Here is a 15,880-nt window from a genome sequence, read left to right on the forward strand (position 1 = left end):
TAATATATACTTATTAATAAGTATATAATATATACTTATCTTAACTTGAGAGTTTGAGAGAACAGTCAATGAAGTTAAAACAAGTAGGAACTTTGCAAAGAGACAATAAAAGTTACTTTGAAGTCTAAATAAGATCCTTGGGGTCAGAGGTAAGTAAAGGTTTTCAGGATGTTTTGATTTTCTGTGAGGAAGCATACCAAACAGCTTAGTTTACTTGAAATAGGAAAAACGCGCACCCACATACTTCGTCATTGCTCGTTACATTTCTGCATCCTTCTGTGCCTGGCCTTCTGGTCCCATCTGGACAGATTGCGGTAATGTTTAAATAGATGCCTTTTACCTGGTTTTCCACCTGAACTTTCACTTCTGAAATAAGTTTCTGCAGAGACATCATTTTTAAATTTTATACTATAGCATTATCAAATATAAGCAACTAACAGTTTTATTGTCATTCTAGATTTAACTTAAAGATTCTGTCTCTATTAAAGGATGAATAAAAACATCATTTCCACATAATAACCCAATTATATTTGAAATATGTAAGAAATACTGAAGATTAAACTATCTGCATTTAATTGCTCTATTTTAAATATATTTTCATGCATTTCTTGTAATTTGATAACTTCAAAGATAAATCTTACTCAGCTTGTTACAAAAATAATCATTTAATCCAATAATATTTATATTATGTAAAAAATTTTAAATAAAACATTGAGAACACATACCATCAAAGAGGGTAAACCTTTTTTTTTAATTAAATATATTTTATTGATTTTTTACAAAGAGAAAGGGAGAGGGATAGAGAGTTAGAAACATTGAAGAGAGAGAAACATCGATCAGCTGCCTCCTGCACACTCCCCACTGGGTATGTGCCAGCAACCAAGGTACATGCCCTTGACCAGAATCGAACCTGGGACCCCTGAGTCCGCAGGCCAATGCTCTATCCACTGAGCTAAACTGGTCAGGGCAAAGAGGATAAATCTTGACAGCTTAAAATCTGAAATATACGTCTGACCTTTACAGCTGTCAAGAAACATTTCAGTTTCAAATACTTGAGATTATCTTGAAGGCTAAAATGCCTTATTAGTACAAAATTGAAAGACAATTTTTGGGAGGCAATTTCTATACAATAGGCAAAAGAATTACCTGCCTGATATGGTCCTACACTAGTCAATTCTCCATGAATGGCCTAGGATTTTTGCCAAGTTCCTAAGGCTTGCTTGTGTCAATCAAATCTGTTCCAATTCTTAATACTGAACTAGATCCCCTTACTGAGCAGAAAACCATCCACTCATTTATGCAAACTTTCAAAAGTCATTTATGTAATGCCATTTATGTAAATCATGTACCAAGCACACATTTCTTCCATTACAATCTCTGAGTTCCAAAAATTCTAGCTACATTAAATATATACTGTAGATCTGTGTGTATTTTCATTTTATAAAACTAAGAGTCTACACATGCAAAAATCCTTAACATATACTTGTAAACAAAAGGAAGGAAAAAGATGACATATAGACCTAAGGAAAGAGAGTGAGTAGATGGATATGAAGAAAATAAAATAATTTCCACTGTCTTCTAATTCTTTACTTGAGTAATTTTTCTTCTTCAATTGTAAAATCAATAAACACATGTATACTAATTATAATTAATCATGGAATTATGGTAGTAACTCTTTAAAACAAGGTACTTCCTCAAATTAGTAAATTTTATTTTGGGTTAGGTAAGACTGTATGAGCCACATTTTTTATCTCCCAAAGAGCTCATACATTATAATCACTTAATTGAACAATTTTGGCAAACCAACAGAAACTTATAATGGTATACAAATGGGGATGATATGGTGATGGTTTGACAGATCAGAAGGAAATTCCTCATATTCTGAGTGCCCTTCTGAAATTCTGCTTCTCTTAAAACCTTGAGCTATTATACCAATGTTTTCAAGAAGGGTATTGAAGACAAATATCTAAAATGTTGACCAGTTTTGGCTTTTAGAAGTTAAGCTGCAAACACAGTCTTAAGCTTCACTTTTAATGACTGAAAGGTACAGAGGTAGAATTTATTTTCTGTAATGTATAATTGTTTTATCAATATATTTTCCCTTAATTTCAGCTAAATTACTATTGTTTTTAGAGTTATGATTTTAAAAAAATGTATTTTATTGATTTTTTTACAGAGAGGAAGGGAGAGGGACAGAGAGTTAGAAACATCGATGAGAGAGAAACATCGATCAGCTGCCTCCTGCACACCCCCTACTGGGGATGTGCCCGCAACCAAGGTACATGCCCTTGACCAGAATCAAACCTGGGACCCTTCAGTCCGCAGGCCGACACTCTATCCACTGAGCCAAATCGGTTAGGGCTAGAGTTATAATTTTTATGTCATTTTAATTCTACTGGTGGTGTTGATGTAAAAGATAAAAAATAAAATGTAATTACATTCACCATGTACTAAATTTGTATGTACTTTTATAAAATTCTTAAAAATAAAGTGAAAAGTTAGAATGAAAATATTTTTTTTTTTTTCCATCAATGAATTGTGAATTGTTTCTGTTGGACTGTGAAAACAAAATGAAATTTCAGAAGCATTTTGAAAATATAGATATATAAAATAATAACAGAATCTCAACTCAAGGAGATTACTTAGCCAGAGTAAGTTTTTGTTAGATTTACTAGTATTTTTCCATTGTTTAAGGTTAATCAGAACTGCAATTAGCTTAAGGCTTCACATACCTACCCTATGCAAATAAGAAACCTAAAACCAAATGCTGCTGTTTCCTTTTCATTGGTGCAGCCTGATACCCAGGCAAGTCTGTCAATTTATATTAGTTGTTTGGGGGTAATAAGTGGGTTCATATTATAAAAACTAGGGTGGCTTCTAATACTGTGAACTCCTTCTTTATTTTGATTATTCTTGAGAACAAACTATGGATGGGAATGAATTGTACACACAGTTGATTTTCTTTGATAAGAAGCTCCGCCAGTCCTAATGTTCATTGGTAACAGTGAAAAAGCAATAGAATTAAAAATACACTTCCTTACTTCAATGTATTTTCAGATATACAAACAACTTTTGGGTAAAAAAAAAAGAAAATCTCACAGGATTTATTTTCCTTTAAAAACTTTTTTCACAAGATTAATTTTTCTTTTTTAAAAAAGGAAGTTTAAACAAGTCCTTCATTTTCTATCCTGTGTCTACTTTCTGTCTTTCCCATCTGTACCCGAGTTGAAGGCAGATGTTACATGGAGAAAATGAGAAGCCTGGGATTTCTCACAATACTTGGGCTACTATTTCCGCTATTCAACTCTACTGTGTCAGAAAGGGAATCAGAGAAATTTGGGAAGTGAGACTTGATTAATGGTCCATAAATTTAAGGTATAATAAAGCACGTCTTTGGATGCTATGTAAAATGAAAACAAAACAAAACAAAACAAAATGGGTGGCATCACTTGGGGCCTGGGGTTAAGGAAGGCCTGGATTCTATTCCTGCTTCTTCTGCTTGTTAGTTGTTTGACCCTTGGTTAATTTGCTTAACTTCTTTGGGGGTCTACAAATGCGTAATGGGAATACTAATCCCTGCCTTACAGGTCAGGTGTGCAGATTAAATGAGGTCACATGTGGAAAGTAACTGGTTCTTAGTGGAATTAAAGTAACAGTCACTATTATAACAACATCCTAACAGAGAATTCTTTTCAGGAATGACATAGGTTGAAAGAGCAGATGTTTCTTTATATCTTGGCATTTGGCATCCACTCTTCACAGCCTGAGGACAGCATACAACTGTCAATAAAATAGAATATCTCTTAAGGTGATCCTTTTGCTCAAACTAGTTTCATAAAACTGCTAAAATAATTGATTGGACAAGGAAACCCTCTTAGTAATCTCTATATCCCAGGTATTCATTTTATTTGACAGGTTGCCACTTTATATACCAGTATGGGTTTCTTACTTTATCTTTATGATATAGGAAGTTGTGAAATTTCTTGGTGATAAAGTATATTCTATAGTCCTGATTTGGTGACTCACTGAATGTTTGATTTGGAAGGAAATTTAGATTGCCTGCAGCCCAACCTGGGTTTATTGTCAGTGAGACACACTGAGGCACATACCTGTGACTTTCCCCGCAAGGTTCCATGGCTCGTCAGTGGGAGAGCCAGGGCTGAATTAGGTTCTCAATTCTACATGTAATGTTCTTCCTACCACACCTTTCAAGATGATACGGCACTAGTTTGTACCTTGTCATAGAAACTGGGGTTAAAAATTATTTGGAGTATATATGTACATACCTGATAGGCTTCTACTACCAAATTATTAAGGTTTGCAGCCTTGGATTCTATTTCACCAGCAATGGTACCAGGCAAGAGGGGTAGAAGGTCCTAGAATATATACCAATAAAATTTATTAATGACAATCATATGCAATGGTTTAGCAATCAACAAGTGAGAAAATTCTTGTAGTTACCAGTGAGCGGTGACATTACATGAATCAAAAAATATGAGAAAAGAAAATGGTGTGTATATGTGTATATGCAAGAGTGTGTGTGCATGTACAAATTACATGCTGACCTAAAACCCAATCAAAGTACAGACCAGCATTTCTCAAAGTATATTCCATGGAACATAGTTTCAAGAGATTTTAAACATGAAAGGGTCCTAAGGGAAGATAAGTTTGCCAAGTTCTACACATGGTTTCTTTCACTTAGAGACTCAAAATGTACACTTGCAAATTGAAGGTTCAGAGAAGTCCTGCAATTCAGAAATGATTTAGCATTATTTAGTGCAGCATTTCCTACCATTTCTTAAAATTATATATATATATATATATATATATATATATATATATATATATATATATATAGTTATTTAAGAGAGGACGGGTGAGGGAGAGAGACAGAAACATCAATGATGAGAAAGAATCATTGATCAGCTGCCTTCTGCATGCCCCCTTCAGGGAATCGAGCCCTCAACCCGGGCATGTACCCTGACCAGGAATTGAACTGTGACCTCCTGATTCATAGGTTGACACTCAACCTCTGAGCCACACCAGCCGGGCTCCCACCATTTCTTTAATTACAAAATTCTTTTCTTATGTAACATATATAAACATTTTGTAGAATGACTGTTTCATGGAATGAACTTTATCACATGTTGGCCCAGACTGGAGAAAAAAATAATAGTTACAAGGGGAAGCTTCATTTGGTAGGTGTTCTTGATGGATCTTCTTAATTACTGAATAATTATGGAGAAGACTGTAGGTATTCCTGGTGAGAAAAAGAATTAGCAAAGCCTTAAGGGTTTATCTGAATTATAGATAAAATAAGAACAGAGAAGAAACCAGTCTGATTAGAGTGAAGGATGCATAACTAACCTACAAGGAGCCAGATTATGGAAAGCCTTGAAATCCATTTATACACTCATTTTTATCATTCATAAGTATTAAGTTCCTGCAGTATGCCAGCCACTACGTAGACACTATCAACTTGGAATTGTAGGTAATAGGGAAAATGTATTCCTGTACATTTTTAAATCCATTTGTAAAACCTTTGTTGAGCACCTATTGTGTACCACATTGGAAACGCTAAATTGCTAGGCCACTTACTTTCCATTCTTAAGGATCCCACTGGTGCATAAACGACAATTTCACAAAACAATGTCCACATGAAGCAAAAGAATGAATGCACAGGCCCCAATGGGAGGGATACCCAGGAAGCATTTGAGGGTTGCGGAAGGTTGACAGGGACTGCTTCCTGGAGGAGGTGACATATGAGCTGTATCTTAAAGGATGAGTAAGATTTAGTCAAGTAACAAGGGAGAAGGGCTTCCAGGCATGGTGGGTGCATGGCAAGAACATTGGCACAAATGATAGAAAGAGCTTGGTGAATGGTGTGCCCAGGAAAATTAGAAGCATGGCTGGAGGGACAGATGTAAGGCAAAAATAATGGAGGATGAGTCCAGAGAGGCAAGCAGGGACCAGAGGGTCTCTTATGCTACATTAAAGACTTGATCCTTTAAATCAGAGGGAATCCTGGGGATACTTTATTTTAGGGAGCACTTTGGTCACACTTGTGATTTAAATAAATCTAAATGTGTTTCCTCATCTTTACAATTGGGCATATTATTTATACTACCCTCATTATTAAGAGTTGTTAAGAATATTAAATGAGTTAATAAACTTGGTGCCTGACAATAATAAGTATTCAATAAGTGGAAGCTGTTACTGTCATTAATAAAGTGGTTTGGGCATTGGATTTGGGCAAGAGTCCTACTTCTGTGGATGTTAATGGTTGTTACATTAAAAGGAGGGGTCAGGTATATACATTTGGGAAAACAGTGAATTAAATAAAGTTTCACTATAGATTTCTAAGGAAAGAAGGAGTATGATTAAAGTAGTGCTTTCAGATGGTCAATATGATAAGTAGCCAGGTATTATGGAAGCTGGTGGAGAGAACACCAGCTTCAGGCAAATGGAAATGGGTTCAAGTATATATTGAAGTCAAGTGAAAATGTAGTTTATCTGAAGTATTAAAAAAATAAGTAAAAGGCATCAGGAGCAAGGAAGAACAAGGATGACAAAGGAGTTGAAGAAAATCCAAGAACAGACATGTGCAACGAAAATTAGGGTATCACAGCATCATGGAAATGAAGAAAAAAAGGGTTTCTTGGAAGAAAGAACCTAAGATTGCAAAAAGCAAGCTACAGTAGGGCACAGAAGAATAGTGTTGGTGGAGGGGGATGGTGGGCCCATGGTGCTGCCAGAGTGACATAGCTGCTAATTGTCTATTCTGCTTGTGGGTCTCTCCTAGCCAGAAGGATTCTGGACACAAGCTTATTCTTATGTGGGGAGGCTCTGGCTGGTCAGCCACTTCCATGGCTCCTCTTGTTCTTTTTTTTTGGATGACCTTGACCAAATCTAGGTTAGCTGCTGCTATTAACAAGTTGATATTCCCCAACATAATCCTATATAATAAAAGCCTAATACGCTAAGTGTCCAGTCATCTGGTTGGCTGTTCAACCAATCAAAGCGTAATATGTTAATAATATGCTAAGGCCACTCAACTGCTCACTTTGACGTGCACTGACCACCAGGGGGCAGACAGTCGACCAGTGCTATGACGTGCACTGACCACCAGGGGGCAGACGCTCCGACCGGTAGGTTAGCTTGCTGCTGGGGTCCGGCAGATCGGGACTGAGCGAGACGGGCTGTACATGCCCTGGAGCCCTCCTGCAGTCCCTCCCCGGCTGGCCAACCTCCCATGTCTCTCCCCGGCCCTGATTGTGCACTGGTGGGGTCCCTTGGCCTGGCCTGTGCCCTCTTACAATCTGGGACTCCTTGGGGGAAGTTGGAGAGCCGGTTTCAGCCTTATCCCGCAGGCCAGGCTGAGGGACCCCACTGGTGCACGAATTCGTGCACCGGGCCTCTAGTCTACACTAATAAAATAAAAAGATGTGAATTGACTGTACCTTTGTGACGCCCACCAGCTAATCAGGAGTGAGTATGCAAATTAACCCAACAAAGATGGTGGGTTAATTTGCATATGCAGGTGCCCTGCGGCCGTGGGCAGGGTGGGATGCTTGCATCATTGCCATGGCGATGACTCAGGTGTTCCACACTGCCCCAGCAGCTCTGGGCCTCTGGGCAGCGTGGAAAGGCAGAAAGGTGGCTCCGGGCTGGAGGGAAGGCGGTGCCGGCAGCCAGGGGAAGGAAGGCCCATTCTTGCACGAATCTTCGTACATCGGGCCTCTAGTCTATTATAAGGATCTTACCATGGACTAGCACATAAGCAGGACCTTGGATGTAAAGGTGTAGCTCGAGCGTGAACTACTTTTTACATTATTGTCACCGTTAGTACCACACTAAGTATCAGTGCCCACACTTTATTCTAGTTGCTATACAGAAAATTTATACTTCATGTTAACTTAAGACACTGTGTAGTATACATTAGTTAATACAGTATTCAGAATACTCTAGAATTCTTACCTGGGGTTCAAAGAAGTATTCTAGTTTCAACTACCAAAGCAAACATTTTAATTTTTGTATTTGGGAATGAACATACCTTATACCAATGGAACTGTTTTCCTTGAACTGCAAAGATGACATTAATGTTGTTGTCTATTAACTTTTCTGAGAGTTGGCCTAGCGAGGGATGTTCCTGTTAATGGACAATGAAATAAAGAAGGGAGTGAACTTTAGTAGCTTGATCCCACACATATCCAAACATTTCTTAGGAAGGAAACCACATGACTGACATAAAAATGTGTTTTGTTGGGAAGGGTTATGGTTTTACTGGAGACATTTAAATTGTTTAAAAAAATAAGATCAACATCAATGTATTAAAGAATATTTTATAGACAAAAGCTCCATGAAAGCATATAGCATTTGTCTAATGAAAAGGGATGAATTCAACATAGTACACAAAGTATTAAGTGCCTCTTTAGATTAACATTGTGATCAAAGTGATATAACTGAAAGATAATTTAATATTCAGACAGATATATTAGTGACAATCACACTCTGAGGCAAAATTCAATAAAAGTGTTTAAAGGCAAATATGTGCCTATGCATACACAAATATACACCCATACATACTAATATATATATCATGTTATATATCTATATATATATGTATATATACTATATATATATATCTATATATATATATATCTTGATATATAACATGATATAGTACAAATTCTGTTTAAAAGCAGAAAACCCTGTACTCAAATTCCAAGTTGTCACTTTATGATAAAAGTTCTATCTTAGGTCCATCCTCTCTAACATGTGAATGGTATCTGATTCCATGATTGCTGGCAAGATGAAAAAGATAACAATAGTATGTGAACTATTTAGTGCAGCTTCTTTCATAGAGTAGGTACTCAAACTAATAGCAATTATCATGATTTTACTTCCCTCAATAGGTTATAGATCTCTCAACATATTATTCTACTTAAACTTTTTGTCATATATATATATATATATATATATGTTATAAATCTGTTTTACTTTGATAAATAAAACTTACATAGAGCCAACTGTGACATTCCTTGTAGTAGTGAGAAAGCTTGGGATGAGTAGAAGGGGAATAAAATTTATTTTAGTATATATGAGAAATATGACAACTTGGAAATTGCTACATCTAGTGATATTGTTAGATATTGTACTTGATATTTTTTCTTTCTGTAAATGCTCTTCTAGAAATTAAACTCATAATCTCAAATAACAACTTCATACCACACACCTCTCAGAGAGGTGATGGCAAACTTTACCTGCCCATTGGTGCCTAGTTACATTAGCCATGGATCATGTGACTGAGCCTAATTAGTATCATGTGGCCCAAGTTCAAATTACTATGTAGTTTTTATTCCCCCTTCTAGCCTCCAATTCTAATTGTGTTTGTTTAAGGGAAACTTTTGTTAAACAATCTTGGTTAACATTTCTGTATTTTGACAAATAAGTGAACTTAGTAAAAAACTAATTTTGTTAATTTTGCTTATAGCCTAAGTTCTGTGACCCATATATTAAATGTATATACAAAGTCATAGAAGATAGCCTTGTGCTTAAAATACTATCACTAACATGAGCAACTGCTATGATCTGAATATTTGTGTCTCCCTCCCCAAATTTATGTCTTGAAATCCTAACCCTCAAGGTGATGGTATTGGGAGGAGGGCCTTTGGGATATGATTATGTCATGAAGGTGGAGCCCTCATGAATGGATTAGTTCCCTTATAGAAGAGGACCAGTAGAAAAAACTCCCTTGCCCTTTCACCATGCGAGCTTACAGCTAGAAGTGTCGCCTATGAAACAGATAGTAGGCTCTCACCAGACCCTGAATCTGCCAGTGCCTTGTTCCTGGACTAACCACTCCCCAGAACTATAACATTTATGTTGTTAATAAGCCCCCCAGCCCTAACCGGTTTGGCTCAGGAGATAGAGCGTTGGCCTGTGGACTGAAGGGTTTGATTCTGGTCAAGGGCCTTGGTTGCAGGCACATCCCCAGTGGGGAGTGTGCAGGAGGCAGCTGATTGATGTTTCTCTCTCATCGATGTTTCTAACTCTATCCCTCTCCCTTTCTCTCTGTAAAAAATCAATAAAATATTTAAAAAAAAAACAAAAAAAACAACAACCCAGTTTATGGGTTTTTGTTACAGCAGCCCAAATGGACTAAGATAATAACCATAGCACATATGCTTTTTTTTTGTATATAATTTATAATTGCTGTGGTAGAAGCAAATCAAATTTTCATGAACTGCATTTAAATGTGATATGAAGCCAATTCATGAAGAAGTTAAAAAAGTATTAGCACATGGATTTCCATAAGAACAATTTTGCCCAGAGCAATTCATAAAATATAAATTTAAGGTAATGGAAAAATAATCCCTCAAATATAAATCCTACCAGATAAATTCTTATTCCTTGTTCCTAATAATATGTATACTCTTAAAATAGATGCATGATAGTTTGCATAATGCTAGTAAATTAAAGACAAGTAAAGGAAAGGCAAGTCTAGCTGTATTGGGAGTATTTCTAAATGGCAGCAACTACTTTTCAAATATTTTTGCTTTGACAAAAAAATAATCACAATTTGCCAAGCATTCCCCCTTCTTAATTTTTAAAACCATTCATATTTTAAGGAAAATTAAACCCATATGTTTTTAAACTAGCTTATACTAAACTCACAGTCCAAGATATAAGCAGCTTTTGAAGCCTTCTTAATCTCTTTCCCCTTCCAAAAACAGGAAGTCACGTTGACCAAAAGTACACAAAATTTAAATCAAGAAAGTTCTAGTTTGGTCAAAAGCTCATTAAAAAAAAGGTCAACTGGACTTTTAAGCTTAAAAGAACACATTTATTTTGAACCCTAGAAATAAATCTGTTTTAAAAGAAAATTCCAAGTACCTTGATGCAGATTTGTTAAAATTACAAATGCTTAACAGATGTTTAAATAAACCACTGTTGACAGGAGAGTTGTGGATTAATGGCCATCGTTGAAACCCCTTCCCCTTTCCTCCATGAAGCACATTATCTTTTAAGTATTTTATCTTTTATGTCTAGTATTTCACTAGCAGGAACACTCCCACTCAGCCAGCTGTTGTGGTGACGTCACTGCTCCTCTTCTCTAACTCCCCCTTCGTCTACTCTAACCCATCACACATTGTTTCTCTAAACTCTGAGAATAATTAATAGTGATAACAGGCATTCCTGGAAGAAGGGAAAGCAGTGTGCCAAGACAGCTGCAATGTAATTAAGGGCAAAAGGATTCTTTCACATTTTTCTTCTTCACCAACACCTTCACTGTGACTTGTGGGAAATGACTTTAAAATGTCAGAGGGAAGGGGTAAGAAAGATTTGTTGAAAGCAATTTTGGTTAAAGAGATAACTGGGTAGTGATGTATGGGAGAATTTTTAAAATATATTTTTATTGATTTCAGAGAGGAAAGGAGAGGGAGAGAGAGACAGAAACATCAATGATGAGAGCCCCCCCCCCCCCACCCCACACACCACCACCACCTAACTAGGGATCGAGCCCACAACCCAGGCATGTGCCCTGACAGGAAATTGAACCATGACCTCCTGATTCATGGATTGACGCTCAGCCACTGAGCCATGCTGGCCGGGCTATGGGAGGATTTTAATATGTGCATATGTAGTGGCAAAAAAAAAAGAACTGTTTAAGATTCTCTTCATAAAAGTGAGATTCATAAAAAAATTTTGTAAAATAATATAGAATTTGTAGTATTGAATATCATGATATGCCCCCCCAAACCCCAACCCCAGTGCCTTCGTTAAAGTTCTCAATCATCTGGACTATTTTTTACAGTTTACTTTTTAGAGGAAAGAGGCAACATGAAAGCAATCTTACAACAGAGATTTATTTAGAAATGAAGACTTTACATTATGTGTCTTCAGCCTATTTTCTATGTACATGCCTACACAGTAAAATTGCATAGACCAGGGTTTCTCATCAGTGACACTATTGACATTCGCGAGCCAGGTATTCTGTGTTGTGGTTGGGGGTCTGTCCTGTGTAGTGGAGGAGATTTAGCAACATCTGTGGCCTCTATTTCCTAGATGCTAATTTCTCCCACCTCTCCCAGTTGTAACAGGCAAAATATCTCTGGACATTGAGATGTCCTCTGGTGGACAGAATCACTCCAGTTGAGAACCATACCATCAGCAGGGTCTCTGAAAACAGACAATTTTGGGACCTCAACTCCTGCTTCTGCAATTACTAGCTATGTAACACTGGCCAGCTGTCTTAACCTCTCTGTGATCCAGTTTCCTTATGTATAAAAGAGGTATAAATACCAGTATCTACCTCTCAGAGGTATGATGGAAATTAAACGTGTTACCATGTGTAAAGGCTTTTACTTAGCATTCTCTAATTATTAAGCTTACATTAGCGGTCAGTAGCAGCTCATGTCCTGATGTCACACTGCTTGGCATTTACCATAGGCAATACTGATTAGGACTGGGCTGTCTGACCACACGCAAGTTCCTGATCCTTTTACTGCTTCCGTTTTCCCATTTATAAAATGGAGGTGATAGCAATATCTGCACCTCACTGAGTTGTTGGGTGGTGGTGTGGAAATGTAAGGGACAAACACCACACAACGACTGCCTAATATAAAACAGCTTTCACTAAAAAACTTAATGAAACACATTTTGATGCCATTACTAAAGGCTAGATATTGGGCTCTTGGATATGCTTGCTTTGACTTGTCTGATTTATGTACCCTTGGTAACTGGCCCCTGAAGCGTTTGAGTTTGTGGCTCCTGCCTGACCCAGTATCAATTGTAATCGTGATGTCCTAGTTACCGAGGTGAGGGACATGGACTAATGATTTTTATATGCTTGTCAATCACTGAGTAGTACTAAAATGTTTTATGCTTAAATGTGAACTGAAACATAATTTAATTGGAACACTGCAATTCATAAATATTTTCATCAAATTTTGTTTCCATTGTGTCACTGAGGCAAACCATTATTTTTTTCTCATTATCAGAGCCATTATAAAAGCAGTGCTAGTGTAAGCCTGGCCAGTTTGATTCTGTGTGCAACTTTTGCTTTTAATTTAAAAGGAAAAATAAACTGGATATTGTTTGCAGAGATCAGTTCCTGGTTACTTACTGCTCGTATGAGAAGCATTCAAAATTAGGTCTATTCTGAAGTTTCTGAAGTCATTATTGTTCTCACGACATTTACAATTTAAAGCAGATAGTTCAGAGAGCAATCAGCTGATAACAGGCATGTTGTTAGTTTTAAAAGTTGTAACAATATTTTAAAAAAACCTACTGCACATGGACTTATTAGTAAAACTCTTCTGGGGTATTCTGCCTGGGGGACAGTTCCTTTACTTTCCTGATTGTGCATGTTCATAACGCCCAAAAGTGCTAACACTGTAAAATTATCTCTCTAATTAATTTAAAAAGTTACATTTTTATGCAATGTTAAGCAGAGATAAATAAAATAGGAATCATGAAGTAAGGTGAAAATTTTTATTATATACTTTATTTTGGCCATATTAGAAATACTGTTATTATTATCCTGAGACTAAATAGATTATACAAATTCCTGTTGTCATAAAAGCCCTAATACTTTGTAAAATTCCACCAGAGTTGTAATTAATTTCCATAAGGTTATATGGCGTGGCATATGTCTAAAATTATGAGAGCATTTCTTTGCCTTAAGGAATCCTTCCTAGATGAGCAACAGCACCCTCTAAAATGCAATTATGGAGAGATGACTTCAGTGACTTGGCAAGACTTCAAAAGAATAATGCATTGCAATTTGAGAATAATGTGATTATTGTTTTTATTTTTGAGATAAGCTTCTCCTTGTTTCACAATAGAATAATTCCTCTTGTCTTTTCCACTCCCAAGAAAACAAATTGAAATTCCATCTCGGATTAAAATAGGTTAACTAGAAGGAAGGAAAGATAAGAAATGACTAAATTGAAATGGATGTGTCAACCAAAGTGAAATGTGGCTGAGTAGAAGAGAATTAACAAAGGGAAAGACAGCTGAAATAACTCCAAACCCTACCTTTTTAAATTCAAACTCTTGTTAACTTTTTAAATTTTTAAAATTTGAGGCTGCCTTCAAGAGACTAAACCAACCAAGGGTTGAACTTGTTTTATGCCGTAGTGCAATTGCTCCTCTAGACTTTGAATAAGTCTGGTAGGATGTTCCACATTAACTAAATTTAAACAATTAAAATTTTACTCATGGGAACCACACACTTTTCAGCATAATTTATATGCTTTAAATATTGCAGTTCCCAACCTGGGCAGGAGGTGTCTTGGAGTGCTGCAGTACACTCAACAGGGTGCCTGGAAATGTCTTACATTTTTAAGGGAAACAGTGATACTTGGCATCTCTCAGGCACCTGGATGTAGTTCACAGTTTTAAGACTACCTTTGACTTGGTTCCTTTAGAAGACACTGTGTCTTTGCAAAGCTGGGCAGAATGAAAATCAGTGAGAAACAGGAAATGAGGGCGGCCATGTCCAATCTGATTCCAAGGCTTGGAAGTTCCCATTAGTAACTGATTTACTAAGAATGACACAAATATATGTATATGAGTTTCATAATGTATATTATATTTTAACTGACTGCTAAGTTTTTAAGTCATAAATAGTTAAGGTTTTTGGACTTGACTACTTAAAAAACAGAATGGTCAGGTTTTTTGTTTTGTTTGGTTTGGTTTTTGTTTTGGCTTAATGGCACCAGGGGAAAAATTACTGAGACACTAGAGTACGAAGATCTGAGAAAGTTTGGAAGTTTCTGTTCTAATATTTGTATGAATGTATAAATATGTGTCAATGTCAGAAATAAATGATGCTTTCTGCAGTTGATTTTCCTACATGTAGCATAAATAATGCTGGGAAAGATATGATACTAGGAGAGTATATGTAAATATGTGACTCAGAGCTGAAACACCCTCAGGAAGCAATCCAGATATTTTCTGATTAAAAAGAAAAGTCCCTAAATATAGATAAGCTTCATAGGGAAGGAGTGAGATATAGAATATAGAAAGCTGGCCTTATTTTACTCCCCCCCCCCAAAAAAAAAAAAATCCCAGCTCTACTTAGATTCTACCTGTTATATTGTGAGGCGTCCTCAAGCCAAAGACACTTTTCTTAACCAATCCTTCATATGTTTTTAGATACTAACCCCGAAGAACTAGTTTATTTATATAAAGCAAAGTTATATATGTAAACACACATATATTTTAGAGTCCTTCAAGTGCAGGACCCTAAAATATATCTATCACTCTTCTATCACTTTTGTTTTCATAAATATAGTGCTTTGTAGCACATCAGAAAGTCAGCTAGATGTTGTCAAAGTATTTTAGCTTTATATTTCATTGTTCTAGAACTTCTCTCTCATGGCTTATCCTAACTATGTATGATGCTCCTTGAGGTAATTTCTTGGTACAGGAATAGCTGAATTGCCCACTTAAACTTATGCTTCAACCAATAGTCATACCTACTAAGAGGCTACAGCTACATTACCATGCTTGTTGATCTGACGTAGACGTTGTTTTTCAGATGGCAGTTTCCATCATTTGGCACCACTATGCCTGCCAATTTGCTATCAAGAGCAAGATGAGATGTCTGATCAGTCATCACCAGCAGCAATCTTTTAGCTTCTTTTCGCCATCCAATATGACTCTTAAAAGAAATATGTAATTAGACTTCGTACAATAACATAGATTTGTACCGTGGTCTTTCTCTCAAGTAAACAATAAATTCACATGCCCAGACATCAAGACAGGCTGGAAGGATGTTCATAAATACAATGCTGTCTCATAAGTAGAATTAACTTTTATTTGTATATTCTCTATTTTACTACAGCCACTGGCCACAATAGCTCTTGGC

General features: G+C 36.5%; 1 protein-coding gene across 1 annotated transcript in view; it reads right to left on the reverse strand.

Moving 5' to 3' along the window:
* ITGB8 (integrin subunit beta 8) overlaps nt 1–15,880 on the reverse strand; it is a 78,493-nt gene that overhangs the window by 15,051 nt on the left and 47,562 nt on the right. Inside the window, exons 6-9 of the mRNA XM_008148286.3 lie at nt 15,515–15,673; nt 8,054–8,149; nt 4,287–4,376; nt 245–379 (exon numbers count right to left, since the gene is read on the reverse strand). Of these exons, the coding sequence (XP_008146508.2) occupies nt 245–379; nt 4,287–4,376; nt 8,054–8,149; nt 15,515–15,673 (480 nt within the window). The remainder of the gene's footprint in view (nt 1–244; nt 380–4,286; nt 4,377–8,053; nt 8,150–15,514; nt 15,674–15,880) is intronic.

This window comes from Eptesicus fuscus, chromosome 14, assembly GCF_027574615.1.
Source record: "Eptesicus fuscus isolate TK198812 chromosome 14, DD_ASM_mEF_20220401, whole genome shotgun sequence".
NCBI classification, from domain to species: Eukaryota; Metazoa; Chordata; class Mammalia; order Chiroptera; family Vespertilionidae; genus Eptesicus; species Eptesicus fuscus.